General features: G+C 44.9%; 1 protein-coding gene across 4 annotated transcripts in view; it reads right to left on the bottom strand.

Annotated features, from left to right (window-relative positions):
• LOC105517912 (chromosome unknown open reading frame, human C3orf20) overlaps positions 1 to 12,065 on the bottom strand; it is a 102,746-nt gene extending 90,681 nt beyond the window's left edge. The window contains exons 1-5 of one of the 4 annotated variants that reach the window (XM_011950677.1): positions 12,004 to 12,065; positions 7,283 to 7,290; positions 3,026 to 3,187; positions 2,166 to 2,779; positions 987 to 1,127 (exon numbers count right to left, since the gene is read on the bottom strand). In XM_011950677.1, the coding sequence (XP_011806067.1) occupies positions 987 to 1,127; positions 2,166 to 2,643 (619 nt within the window). In that variant the 5' untranslated portion in view covers positions 2,644 to 2,779; positions 3,026 to 3,187; positions 7,283 to 7,290; positions 12,004 to 12,065. Of the gene's footprint in view, positions 1 to 986; positions 1,128 to 2,165; positions 2,780 to 3,025; positions 3,188 to 7,282; positions 7,291 to 10,522; positions 10,677 to 12,003 lie in introns of those variants that run through there. The other 3 variants (XM_011950676.1, XM_011950678.1, XM_011950679.1) reach the window with 3 other exon arrangements.
• Between the last annotated feature and the right edge of the window lie 505 nt (positions 12,066 to 12,570).

Below are 12,570 nucleotides of genomic sequence, written 5' to 3'. Positions count from 1 at the left end.
CCTCGCTCAGCTAGTTTTTTGTATTTTTTAGTAGAGACGGGGTTTCGTCGTGTTAGCCAGGATGGTCTCGATCTCCTGACCTCGTGATCCGCCCGTCTCGTCCTCCCAAAGTGCTGGGATTACAGGCTTGAGCCACCGCGCCCGGCCTCTTTTTTTCCTTAATACTATCATTGGAGATTTCTCTCTGTGAATATCTATGCTTTAGTGCCTCACTCATTTTCATGATTCATTATGTCCCACTGTCTAAATGGACCTTAATTTATATTTTTTCTCTTGTTGATAAACATTCAGATTAATTTTTGCCATTCCAAAGAATTCTGCAATAAACATTTCTTTTTTTATTTTTAATTTAAAGACAGAGTCTCACTAAGTTGCCCAAGCTGGTCTTGAACTCCTGGAGTCAAGGGATCCTACCACCTTGGCCTCCCAAAGTGCTGGGATTACAGGCATAAGCCACCATGCCTGCCTGCAATAAACATTCTTGTATGACTTCTTGAATATGTGTGTGAGCTTCCTTTGGGCTGTGTGACTCAAGTGCAGCCTGTGGACTGCCACTGACCCACACAGGCCATGACCAGGCGAGCACAAAAACTGAAGGTGAGCACTGAGAGGCCTGTGCAGCAAGTTGACACTGCTGTGACATTTGTTGTGTGTTTAAAAGGGTCGGTCTACAACAGATTGGACATTTTAAACATGAGTCTTTCACTGCACATAGCTTGAGAGCACAGCTCTAGGGAACAACCTCTAAGAGGAGCTGCTGGGTTGTGAGGTGCAGCCGTTGCCCACTCAGCAGATACCACCAAACCACTCTCCACGGGAACTGCACCAATTCATCCACTCACCTGTAGCATTTGAAACCTGTTGCTCCACATCCACCTCAATTCTTAGAAATGTCAAACCTTCAAACTGGGGGTTTTGCCTTTCCATTGCATTCCTGCTGATATTGTTTGCACTTCTCACCTAAGGGCTGAAGCTCAAGTACCCACCTTTCCACAACTGTCCGCTGCTGTAGCCACTTCTCCCAGCTGTGCCGATCAGGCAGTTGAAGGCCATCTCTTTGGCATTGAGGTGGAGGAGCTGGCTGGCCTCCACAAAGCGCCTGGTGATGTCCAAGGGGTTGGCACCCACTAAAGCAATGATAGAAAGCAACACATGTCCCTCTTAGCACCGGGCTAATGCTTCCAGTAAAGGACCTCTGTAAATGGCCCAGGAAAGAAGGGTAGAGTAGAGTGCTATTCCTAGGGTATGCAGGGGTGAGGGGGCTACTGTGAAAGGCTCTCAAGCTCTCAGGACCTTTCAGGTGTTGCTTTGCTCTCCTCCCTTTGCCTATCTCTCTTCCTACCCATAGGCCTGGGTACCGATGCTATTGGTTTCTGAAATGATGCAGCATCCAGAAGTCTCGATCACTGGTGCTGCTCTAGGTCCTGGCCTTTATCCTGGGATGGCACCCTCACTTTGGAAGGACCCTGGTTCTTTTTTTTTTTTTTGAGATGGAGTCTCACTCTATTGCCCAGGCTGGAGTGCAGTGGCATGATCCCGGCTCACTGCAACCTCAGCCTCCTGAGTTTAAGCAATTCTCCTGCCTCGGCCTCCCGAGTAGCTGGGACTACAGGTGTGCACCACCATGCCTAGCTAATTTTTGTATTTTTAGTAGAGTCAGGGTTTCACCATATTGGCTGGGCTGGTCTCGAACGCCTGACCTTGTGATCCTCCTGCCTCGGGCTCCCAAATGCTGGGATTACAGGGGTGAGCCACTACGCCTGGCCTGGGACCCTGGTTCTTATGACTCCCTCTCATTCTGGCTCTACTGGGCTCTGTCTGGCTACTTCCCAATCGGCCCTCCTGATTTGAAAACTTCACATGCCACCTGGACATAGGTGCCGTCTCCCCACCTCAGCATCATTCTCACAAATACTACCCCTCAGTGCCTCTGACCTCACAACATTCCTATTGCTAACCTTCAAATCTGGACTCTGCAAAGGTGGGGCAATGGCAGGAAAAATGGGAGAAGAGGGAGGAGTGAGAGGATGATTCCAGGAGCCACAGAGGGAAGGCATCCAATTCCTACAGCATACTCACGGTTGCCACCTGTTCCCAGCATGTGCCTCTGAGATGCCTGTCTGTAGTGGGTGTGGTGGGCACATACACAAACATCTGGGCCTTACCCGACATAGACTCCACCATGGCCTTCATCTTCAGTTTGAGGAGCTCCGTCAGCAGGTGGATGGACTGCTGCTGAAACCTGTTCAGGGTCTCCTGCTGGGCACGCACCTGACGGGCCATGGTGGGAGAGGGGGTGGAGCGCTTGGCAGTGGTTGCCAGCAGCAGTGGATGTGGTGGTGCTGGTGGTGGTGGAGGTAGTGGCTTCTTCAGTGTGGGGACCTGCACAAAGGTGGGTTCCATGAGCACCACCAGGGGGGCTCCAAAGCTGACCTCCAGGCCCAAGATGTCAGACGGGGTAGGCACTGAAGGGTCACTGATGAGCTCTTCCCAAGTGAACTCAAAGATGTTTCTGATGCCCTTTGGTATAGAAATGCCTGCATTCTGGCAGATCATGAGGAGTTTGGAGATGCGGGCCAGTAGCTTGGGGGCCATGGCTGTGTATTGCTGGTATAATTCTAGGTTACTCTTGATGTAACTCATGAGAGGGAACTTCAGCTATAAAGAGAGCTCTCTGAGAGATGACTGAGAGCAAAAGTTCTTCCCTATGGTGAAGGCTTGGAGATGGACAGAATGGATGTGCTGAAATGACCCTTACAGGTCATTGAGCCAGTGGTTCCTATCCGGAAAGGACAAGAAAAGAGTTAGTCACTCTCCCCATAGTAGGGCAAGGGGATGTCCCCCTCCCTTACCTACCCAGAGACACCATCAGAGAGACCAATGTTAGTGAGTCACTTTGGGAAGGGTCTGGTGATAAGTATGGTTCCAGGAAAGCTTCAAGGACAGTCACACAAACTGGGTATAGGACCCTGGGGGGAGCTGGAGGAATGGAAAGGCTGGGGAAGAGAGAAAGGTCCCATTGCACCTTTTGTAGTTAGAGATCTGAGGGTGGAAGATCTGCTTGTGGTCAATCAATAAGAACCTGCAAGAACAAAAAGATGTTTCACTGGTTCTCTTTGGAAGCGAGGGATGCAGAAGCTCCTGGCTGCAATGCCAAGATAGGCTTGGAATTATCCAACACGTACATCTGAGGGCAGACAGGAAAGAATGAGAACAATGCATTTTCTAAGCTCAATCACTAATATAATTTGGCAGATTTCATCAAATCCAAGACATTCATGATCAAAGGATGCACCATCTTATAAGAAAAAAATGAATGTAATCTGCCATTGACTGTAAGACATACCACAGTTTCAGAGATGTTAAAGTTGGAAAATACCTGCCTGAAAATTAATGGACTATAATAAATATTTTTCCACTTTAATACTACAGTAGTGTTTACCCTGACATATTTCTACATTGTGTTTTATTTTTACCTTCTTAACTTATATGAAAAATAGACCACTGGTTGAAGAGAGGAAGCATAAAGAACAATTTAATGAGCAAAAAAAAAAAAAAAAAAAATGGCTAGAAAAACCTGTGAATACATTGGCAGAGTTTTGTAACCAGATACCGAAAGTTTCATTTTTCTGATCAAAATGAACCTGACAGCAGTCTTTAGTGATATATCAAATTAAAACTAGTCACATCTTATGCTACGCAAAAATGATTTGTTTCTTGTAATTCCCAAGGGACTTTAGGAGCGCATGAGCCTTCGTGAAAGACTCAAGAATCCAGAGCACACAGCAAAGGTCAACCCGAGGGAGACTTAGAGGAGGAGGGGTGGGGAGGTCTGTCCCCTTTGCTGATGGCCATCTTCAGCATCTTGATGCAGAGTTACTGAGTTGTTTCTGTTGTATAACTCCAACGACCCTAACCAGCCCACTTACCAGGAAGGGCTGCTGGCCCGAGGCTTCTGACCACACTTGTCAGTGAGTGTAGCTGTCCAACCATCTCTTCGACCACCTTTTATCCTGACAACCACTCCAGCCAACACACCTATGTCTTCTTTTCCACTAGACAATGCTCCCTTTCCCTTTTCAAACTCTGTCCCCCCCGGAGCCACCCCAAGTTCGCCATTCCAGGACAGCCTGCCTGGTGCCCACCTTCCGTGTTTACAGGGTAGGCTCATGGCCATGAGCTCGTGTGTCAACCCGGTGGTGAGAAGACTATCATCTTTCTTGTTTTTCTGAGGAATCAGAGCTCTTGGTCAGGAGTCACCGTCTGCAGACTCCTGGCATGGAGGCCATTCCAAACAGCACACTACTTTTTCATGGTCTCTGACCTGCCTCTGTCCATCTATCAGTAACAAAATCTCCAAGGAACATGAGCCTACCCTTCTAGCATGCTGCTGTTTTGCAGATACAGTGGCTTCCTATGCCTATTTGTTGACCCCCTGACATCTCCACTCTTCAGCTTTGCAGACTGGGAAAAAGAGGCTTTGTTTTTGAAATTATAAGTCCATAGGACAAAGAAACCACTCAGAATTTCAGTCATCTGGGCAATCAGCCAGAAGGATCTGACCCTGACTGTGCAGGGCAGAGTTTTTCTTTTTTAAAAGTCAGGACTCAAATGAGAAGGAGATAATACAAATCTTGAAATATCAACTGGTTTGGGAAATTTGTCCCCCCTGCCTCCTGCCACCAGTTCCTTTGTTTTTGGAGGTTAATTCTGAAGATATATCTTACAGATAAAAGCTGAATTTTTGAACAGCTTTATTGAGATAGAATTCACACACAATCCACCCTTTTTAACGTGTGTACAATGGTTTTTAGTATATTCAGAGTTGTACAACCATTACTATCTAATTTTAGAACATTTTATTGCCCTCACACAAAACCCATCATCAGTCAGTCCATTTCCCCTCACCCTCAGGCAACCATTCATCTAATTTCTGTCTCTATGGATTTGCCTGTTCTGGACATTTCATAAGAATAGGATCATCGACTATGTGGTTTTTTTGTGACTGTCTTCTTTCACTTGCTGTAATGTTTTTGAAATTCATCCATGTTATATATCAGTACTTCATTCCTTTTAATGGCAGAATAATAGTCCCCTGTATGGATATACCACAATTTATTGATCTACTCATTTGTTAATGGGCATTTTGGTTATTTTTATTTTTTGGCTTTTATGAATAGTGCTATGAATATGCATACATAAGCTTTTGTGTGGGTGTATGTTTTCATTCTCTCGCATATGTATACCTAAAAGTGGGATTGCTGGGTCGTAGGGTAAGTCAGTGTTTAACTTTGTGAGGGCCTGCCAGACTGCTGCATCATTTCACAGTCCCACTAGTGGCTTTATAAGAATTCCAGGCCGGGCGCGGTGGCTCAAGCCTGTAATCCCAGCACTTTGGGAGGCCGAGACGGGTGGATCACGAGGTCAGGAGATCGAGACCATCCTGAGCTACACGGTGAAACCCCGTCTCTACTAAAAAATACAAAAAACTAGCCGGGCGAGATGGCGGGCGCCTGTAGTCCCAGCTACTCGGGAGGCTGAGGCAGGAGAATGGCGTAAACCCGGGAGGCGGAGCTTGCAGTGAGCCGAGATCGCGCCACTGCACTCCAGCCTGGGCGACAGAGCTAGACTCCGTCTCCAAAAAAAAAAAAAAGAATTCCAATTTCTCTCTTTGCCAGCACTTGTTATTATGTCTTTTTGACTCTAGTGCTATCTTTGTAGATGTGAAATTATGTCTCATTGTGGTTCTGATTTGTATTTCCCTAATGACTAATTTGTATTTCCCTAAGCATCTTTTCATATGCTTATCGGCCATTTTATATATTTTTCTGAGAAATGTGTATTCAGATCTAAAATCTGTTTTAAAAAGCAATGTCATTTTAAATTAAATGTGGAGATAACCTATGTTTATTCCGTATATTTACATCTCTTCAAAACTCAGCTAGAGGTGACCGTGTGACTACATCCTGACCTGAGATATAGATGAAGCTCCTGCGTAAAGGACCCTGAGAAATCTGTTTGAAGGAGGCTGCCTTCAGGGAAAGAACATTTTTTTTTTTTTTACAAGCTGACTTCTCTAGTCCTTCTTGCCTGAAATGGGTAAGATGACTGCAGCTCCAGCAACCGTTTTGAGCCACAAGGTTACCCTGAAGAGGGAAACCTCGCATTAAAAATGGCCAAGTTGCGCAGCAGAACCTGGGCTCCTGATGACATTGTGGCACCCATGCCAGCACTTAACCATCCACCTCCAAGCTTTTCTCACATGCAAATGAACCTCTAATGCCTTTAAGCCACTTTATTCAGCTCTCTATTCTGGCCATTGAAAGTGATTCCCGACTGACCCCCAGCCATGTTAGATCATCACTCCTTCCTTTCCATTTATCCAGTTTCTATTTTGTCATTCATTTTTCCATCACTGAGACCTGGATCTTGACCTCAAGTAGCTCAGCAGCTAACAGGCAGGGCAGACTTACAAAATCGACTTATGTGATAAGGGTCACAATACAGAAAAATGTACGAAGGCCATGAAAACAAAACAAAAAAAAAAAAAAAGAAAAGAAAAGAATTGGCACTAGACAGTGTTCTAAAAGATGAGTAAGAAGTTGCCAGGCAGATAGGAAGAAGACAGGCATTCTAGGAAGAAGGAACAGCACCTACCAAGAGATGGTGACATCGGAAGCATGGTGGGCTCCAAAGACTGCATGTACCTCAATACGTGCAATGGCTGGGGTATGGGGGGATCTGTGGGAGAGTAGCAGATGAAACTTGGAAAGTGGTCTAGAATCAGATCTTGCAGGGCCTTGTATGTCATTCCCAGGAATTTGCATCGGCTATATAATCAAATACTCCATGCAAATACTGAAATGTATTGTCTTTAATGGCTAATTGTGCCCCATATGGTATCATCTCTGCAATTGGAGGGCAGGGGCCATGTCTTCTCTTTTATAATCTCTACAATGCTAAGCCCAGCGCTGCTACATGCCAGAAATGGAAAAATATCTATGGTATTAAAGTAAGCCACATAGCCTAAGGGACCCACATAGATGGCTATAAACAAAGCTTCAAGATGCAATTCCCACAAAGAAATAAAATGTATAAGAAATTTACAAAAGATATGAGGGATGACCATGGACGCAGCACCTTCTTCAGTGAACAATATGCTGCATGTCTCTGCTGTTTCCAGTCAGCTTCTGGGACAGGGATGGGGAAGGCATGGGCCTTCCTCTCGAGGGGCTCACAGTAGAGAGGGGAGACACACACACAGAAGGCTACAGTAAGTCACAGTGCTCTCTGCAAGGCGGAATGGAAACCCAGAGAAGGAAGTGTCACTGGAAGGCCTAGAGTTAAGGTTCTCACATCACATGAATGTGTGTTCAGGCGATGTGACCTTGAACCCAGCCTTTGATTTGTGTGATGTTCCCAATGGCCACATGTGACACTAGTCCCCACCTTCAAGGACTGTGAGGATTAGTGAGGTGGTGTGTGTGAAGGACCAGCACACACACAGCACAGTTGAGTGATCAGTAAATGTTAAGTAGAAAAAAGGTCATTATTTGAAGTGGTCAAAGGTTGTATTCCAGGTGATGGGCACAGCTCTTGTATGGGCTGAAGGCTCCAAACAGCCCTGACAAGATTGGGGAACAGCAAGGAACTGGAGGCTGCTACAGCGTAGTGTAGAGGTGAGGAGGGTAGGACCAGGTGAGAGGAGCCTGAGCTTGATCTTATAGCTGATGGGAAACTACTGAAGTTGGCAAACAAAGGAGGCATCTGCACTGTAAGAGTGTTCCTTCCGCTGCTGGCAGCATGGAGGGAAGTACGGTGGGGTGAGTGCAAGATGGACAGCTGCTGCTAGGGGTTAGCCAAGGATGTGAGCTGCACCCACAGCACGCTTACTTCTGCCTACAATCAAAAAGGATGTTCAGGACAGGCATGGTGGCTCACTCCTGTAATCTCAGCACTTTGGGAGGCCAAGGCGGGCAGATCACCTAAGGTCAGGAGTTCAAGATCAGCCTGGCCAACATAGGTGAAACCCTGTCTCCAGTAAAAACACAAAAAGTAGCTGGATGTGCTGGTGTGCACCTGTAATCTCAGCTACTCAGGAGGCTGAGGCGGGAGAATTGCCTGAACCCGGGAGGCAGAGGTTGCAGTGAGTTGAGATCATGCCATTGCACTCCAGCCTGGGCAACGGGAACGAAACTCCGTCTCAAAAAAACAAAACAAAACAAAACAAAACAAAACAAAACGGATTTCCAGTCCCAGGAGTACCTGGAAGGGTATAAAAAGGCACAGACCCAGCAAACTGCCAGGGGTACATGGTGGCGCAAAAGCAGGACAAGGAGGAAAAGGGAAGTTCTGAATGAGCTTCAGGAAAATCAAGGGTACTCAACCAGAAGGCAGCTGAAGGGAAATGGGCATAGATTTAAAAGCAGAGAGATGGCATACCGCCACCCCTTTACAGGCACTGATCCAGAACACATTTTTTCGGTCAAAGCATACACAGCTGTATACTTAAGAAGAAAATCAAACTAAGCCTCCTCAGGTTATCTGGTCGTGGCGTTCTCTGCTATTTTCTCTAGTTTCTGGCTCTCTGATTTTAATCAGAAATACTTCTGATAAGGGCAGTGAGTCCAGATGTCAGCACGTGACTGCAATTTGTGAGCAGGCATGGCTTTAGGCTAGGACAGGTCTGAGAATCAGCCCTCATTAGATGCATAAAACAAATGGAGGTGGGCCTAGGAAAATGAATAGAAGCTGTTCTCTGTACTGTTAAGCATATAAAACAGCATGCTTGAATTCTGGACAGATGCTTGAATTCTCTCGGCAGAGAGAAGGAAAGAAGGGCTCGGCTAGAGAGAAGTGGATCTTAGGGTGAACAGGGTCGGGGCCACTGCACGTAAGGTTGAGCTTAACTTCATGCGAAGCCAAGGTTTTATGTGACACTGGAATCTCATGGTGGCCATCCTGGAGTGGATTCACAAGGAGATTCACTGTGGTATCAAAGGGCCCTTACTGTGATGGGTCTCCTGACAAGACCCATCCAGAAACATAAAATCGACCATCTCTTTGACCCAGTGATCCCGCTAATGAAAGTGGCACCCCAGGGGACAGTTTCAAAATTGGGGGAGGAGTGTCGGGGAAGGTATCTGTATAAAGATCAATGTTTGTTAAATCGTACTAAAAGATGCTTATAGTCACTTCATTCCCTATAGTGAAATAATGATGTACATTAAACTGATGAACTATTAGGCAACAACTAAAAATAACTAGGAAGCTCGGTTTTAGAAATGTTTAAGAAAGAAGAACCAAATAGTGTGTATACACTGATTATACATTCCATGAAAACCTGTACAGATCATAAGTTGAACATAGAGATACAAAGCCTTTTCTTTTTAAGGAAAAGGTAATTATTTTTGGAAAAACAATAAAACCTGGGTTCCCAGCAAAGACAGTGGCAGTTACCAGACTACTTGCAACCTGGGAGACCTGTACTGGAAACAGGGCCCACTCTTGTACTTTTTGGTTTTCAAAAACCGTGAACAACTATGGCTGTGTGTGGAGAGGGTGGTGTAGGGTGGGGTGAAGGGAAGTGGACACTCTGCTCAACCTCAGGGAATAATGACCAAAAAAAAAAAAAAAAAAAAAGGCGGGCGTAGGTGGAGGGGAAGGAATGCAGTACACAACAGAGAAAATGCTTAAAACCTGGCCAAACTGTTACCAAGCATATGAGCTTTCAGAGTTAGGAAGAATGTGGCAATTAGAAATGTAGTGGAGGGCCGGGTATGGTGGCTCACACCTGTAATCCCAGCACTTTGGGAAGACAAGGCGGGCAGATCATCTGAGGTCAGGAGTTCGAGACCAGCCTGGCCAGCATGGGTGAAACCCCATTTCTACTAAAAATACAAAAGTTAGCTGGACGTGGTGGTACATGCCTATAAGCCCAGCTACTTGGGAGGCTGAGGCAGGAGAATTGCTTGAACCTGGGGAGAGGAGGTTGCAGTGAGTTGAGATTGTGCCAGTGCACTCCAGCCCGGGCAGCAGAGTGAGACTTCATCTCAGAAAAAAATAAAATAAAATAAAATAAAAACAAAAACAAAAGAAATACAGTGGAGAAAGAAGCTGTTTCAATTGAGGGCAGAAAAGATGCAATATTTCTGGGTACTTCTACCACTGGACAAACGCTCACTTACTATGAGTGACTATATAGATGCAGCCTGGGAATTATTAAGTAACACCATAACAAAACATCAATAGGCCAAGATGACAGGTTTTCACTACAACACCTTACTTCCTTTGAACATTTGGATTTTCCAGTTTTCCTAGACAATGACCTACACCAATCATACCATCCCTGGCCTCTCACCCCCAGTACACACACCTTAAACATGAAGATAATGTCCACAGCCCACCGGGGCAAAACACCTCACCCAGCCAGCTAATGGGGCAGGCAGCATGACTGCCGTAGTTTCGTCTACTCTCATCTTCTCAGTGGGTCAATGAATTCCTTTCAATTATCATCACTTACCTTAGCCATGTAGTTTTTTACATGAACTGCTTGCCAAATAACCGACTTAGCTCAATTTACTGACTTAAAAGGACACAGTATGGCATGGGCAACTCCAGGTTGTGTTAACTGTGAAGACCAGTACCCATCTCCGTTCCAAATTCTAAACTCAACTACCTCATCTGCATGTCACAACAAGGTCAGCTGAAAACCTCCCTGCGGGCTGCACTTGAGCTTTCACAGGGAATAAACGACCCCACAAGTCTGGTAAATGTATGGCTAAACGCAGCAGGAATCTCATGTATATGGAGCTGAATGTTCTCCTTTGGGAATTCTGCAGCAAACAAAATGATTTATTGAGCCAATTCAAACGAACTCTACCAAAACACCCAAAGGCCTGGAGGAGAGTTTACAATGAAAGTAAATAATTCCAGGCAATTTTTGATCTAAAGCATTTTGCTTAGCTCAACAAAGGCATGAATGAGGTGTGGTCATGTTTTTCTACAGGTTTTTGCCACTACTTGCTCCCAAGTTAAACATGGCCACAGAGTACTGTGAATGTTTAATGTCTGCCTGGGAGAAATGTATTGGCCAATACTTTAGTTACTAATGGGAGGATTATGTATAGTCGGACCAGGAAGCGTGTAAAGGCAGATCACTTAGAGCCGCTGTGTCCGGGACAGCAGCACTAGATACACGGACCCTTTGAGCATCTGAAATGAGGTTAGCATGACTAAGGAACTGGGTTTTATTTTTTCAAACTTGATATTCAATTCAGTTACTGAAAAACTTTACTATGTTTAAGTATCTTTGGAACAACTTGGATATGAATTTGTGTTTTTCAACTGCACGTTTTATAAAACCTAAATACAGATCAAGTATTCCTGATGAAAAGTTAGCATACAAATTGAGATATGCTATAACTGGATACACAGTGAGTTCTGAATTCTTAGCATGAAAAGAATAATTTGAGATCTCACTAATAATTTGCATATATTGAGTACATGTTGAATATTTCAGATATGCTGAGTTAAAAATAATTTCACTTTTTAAATACGGTTGCTAGAAAATTGAAAATGACACTCTGGGCTTATTTTTTAAATTTTGAGACGGAGTTTCACTCTTGTTGCCCAGGCTGGAGTGCAATGGCACGATCTCGGCTCACTGCAACCTCCGCCTCCCAGGTTCAAGCGATTCTCCTGCCTCAGCCTCCCAAGTAGCTGGGATTACAGGCATGTGCTACAAGTTTATTTTTTATTTCTGTTGGAGGATGCTGTTTTAAGAGTATGGAGCTGACATCTAAGAACTCTAATGCCATCTGCTGGATACACTGGTACAAGACAGGCCCGCGTCACACAGTAAGACTGTGATGGTGTGTCAATACTCAAAGAACTGGATCTGAAATCGAAAAGGGCTCACAAAACACTGAACTAAATTTATACTGTTAAGAGAGGATTATAAATAGGTTTATTTAGTTTTTGAAATCCCAGATAAAATGTGACTCACAGTTATTAGACAACAGTGACCATGAGCCAACGAGCACAACTGCTTTGCCGTCCACCCGAATGCCACAGGCATGGATGTGGTCACCTGGGCTGGACCCTTTGTGATGCTGGCTCCCATACCTACAGCTCTTCATGCTGCCTGCCTTGCCCCTATCTCCCTTCTCCTTTCCACTCCAGTCAGCCTTGGGTCCTTCTGCTCTGCGTTACACATACATCCTCTTTCCATCTTTTGTCTATCCATTATTTTCTTTCTACCCTTTCTTTTTTCTATTTTTCCTGTGATTATAGCATGTCTAATTATTCTATTTTTCTTTTTAGTATTCCAATTTTTCTTTTTTTCTCCTCCCTCTTTATCCTACAAGCTGTTTCAGTTGGTTTTGTAGTTTTAGCTCTTACATTTAGGTCTTCAATTCATCGTGAGTTTTTTGTATGTGGCATGAGGCAGAAGTCCAAACCCATTCTTTTGCATGGAATATTCAGTTATCCCAGAACCACTTGTTGAAAAGACTGTTCTTTCCCCACTGGATGGTTCTGGCACCACTGTCAAAAATCAGTTGACCACGG

Source organism: Colobus angolensis, unplaced genomic scaffold (genome assembly GCF_000951035.1).
Source record: "Colobus angolensis palliatus isolate OR3802 unplaced genomic scaffold, Cang.pa_1.0 Scaffold31, whole genome shotgun sequence".
In the NCBI taxonomy this organism is placed as follows: Eukaryota; Metazoa; Chordata; class Mammalia; order Primates; family Cercopithecidae; genus Colobus; species Colobus angolensis.
Note: the sequence above shows the minus strand (reverse complement) of the source record. Positions and strands in the feature narration are given on the sequence as shown.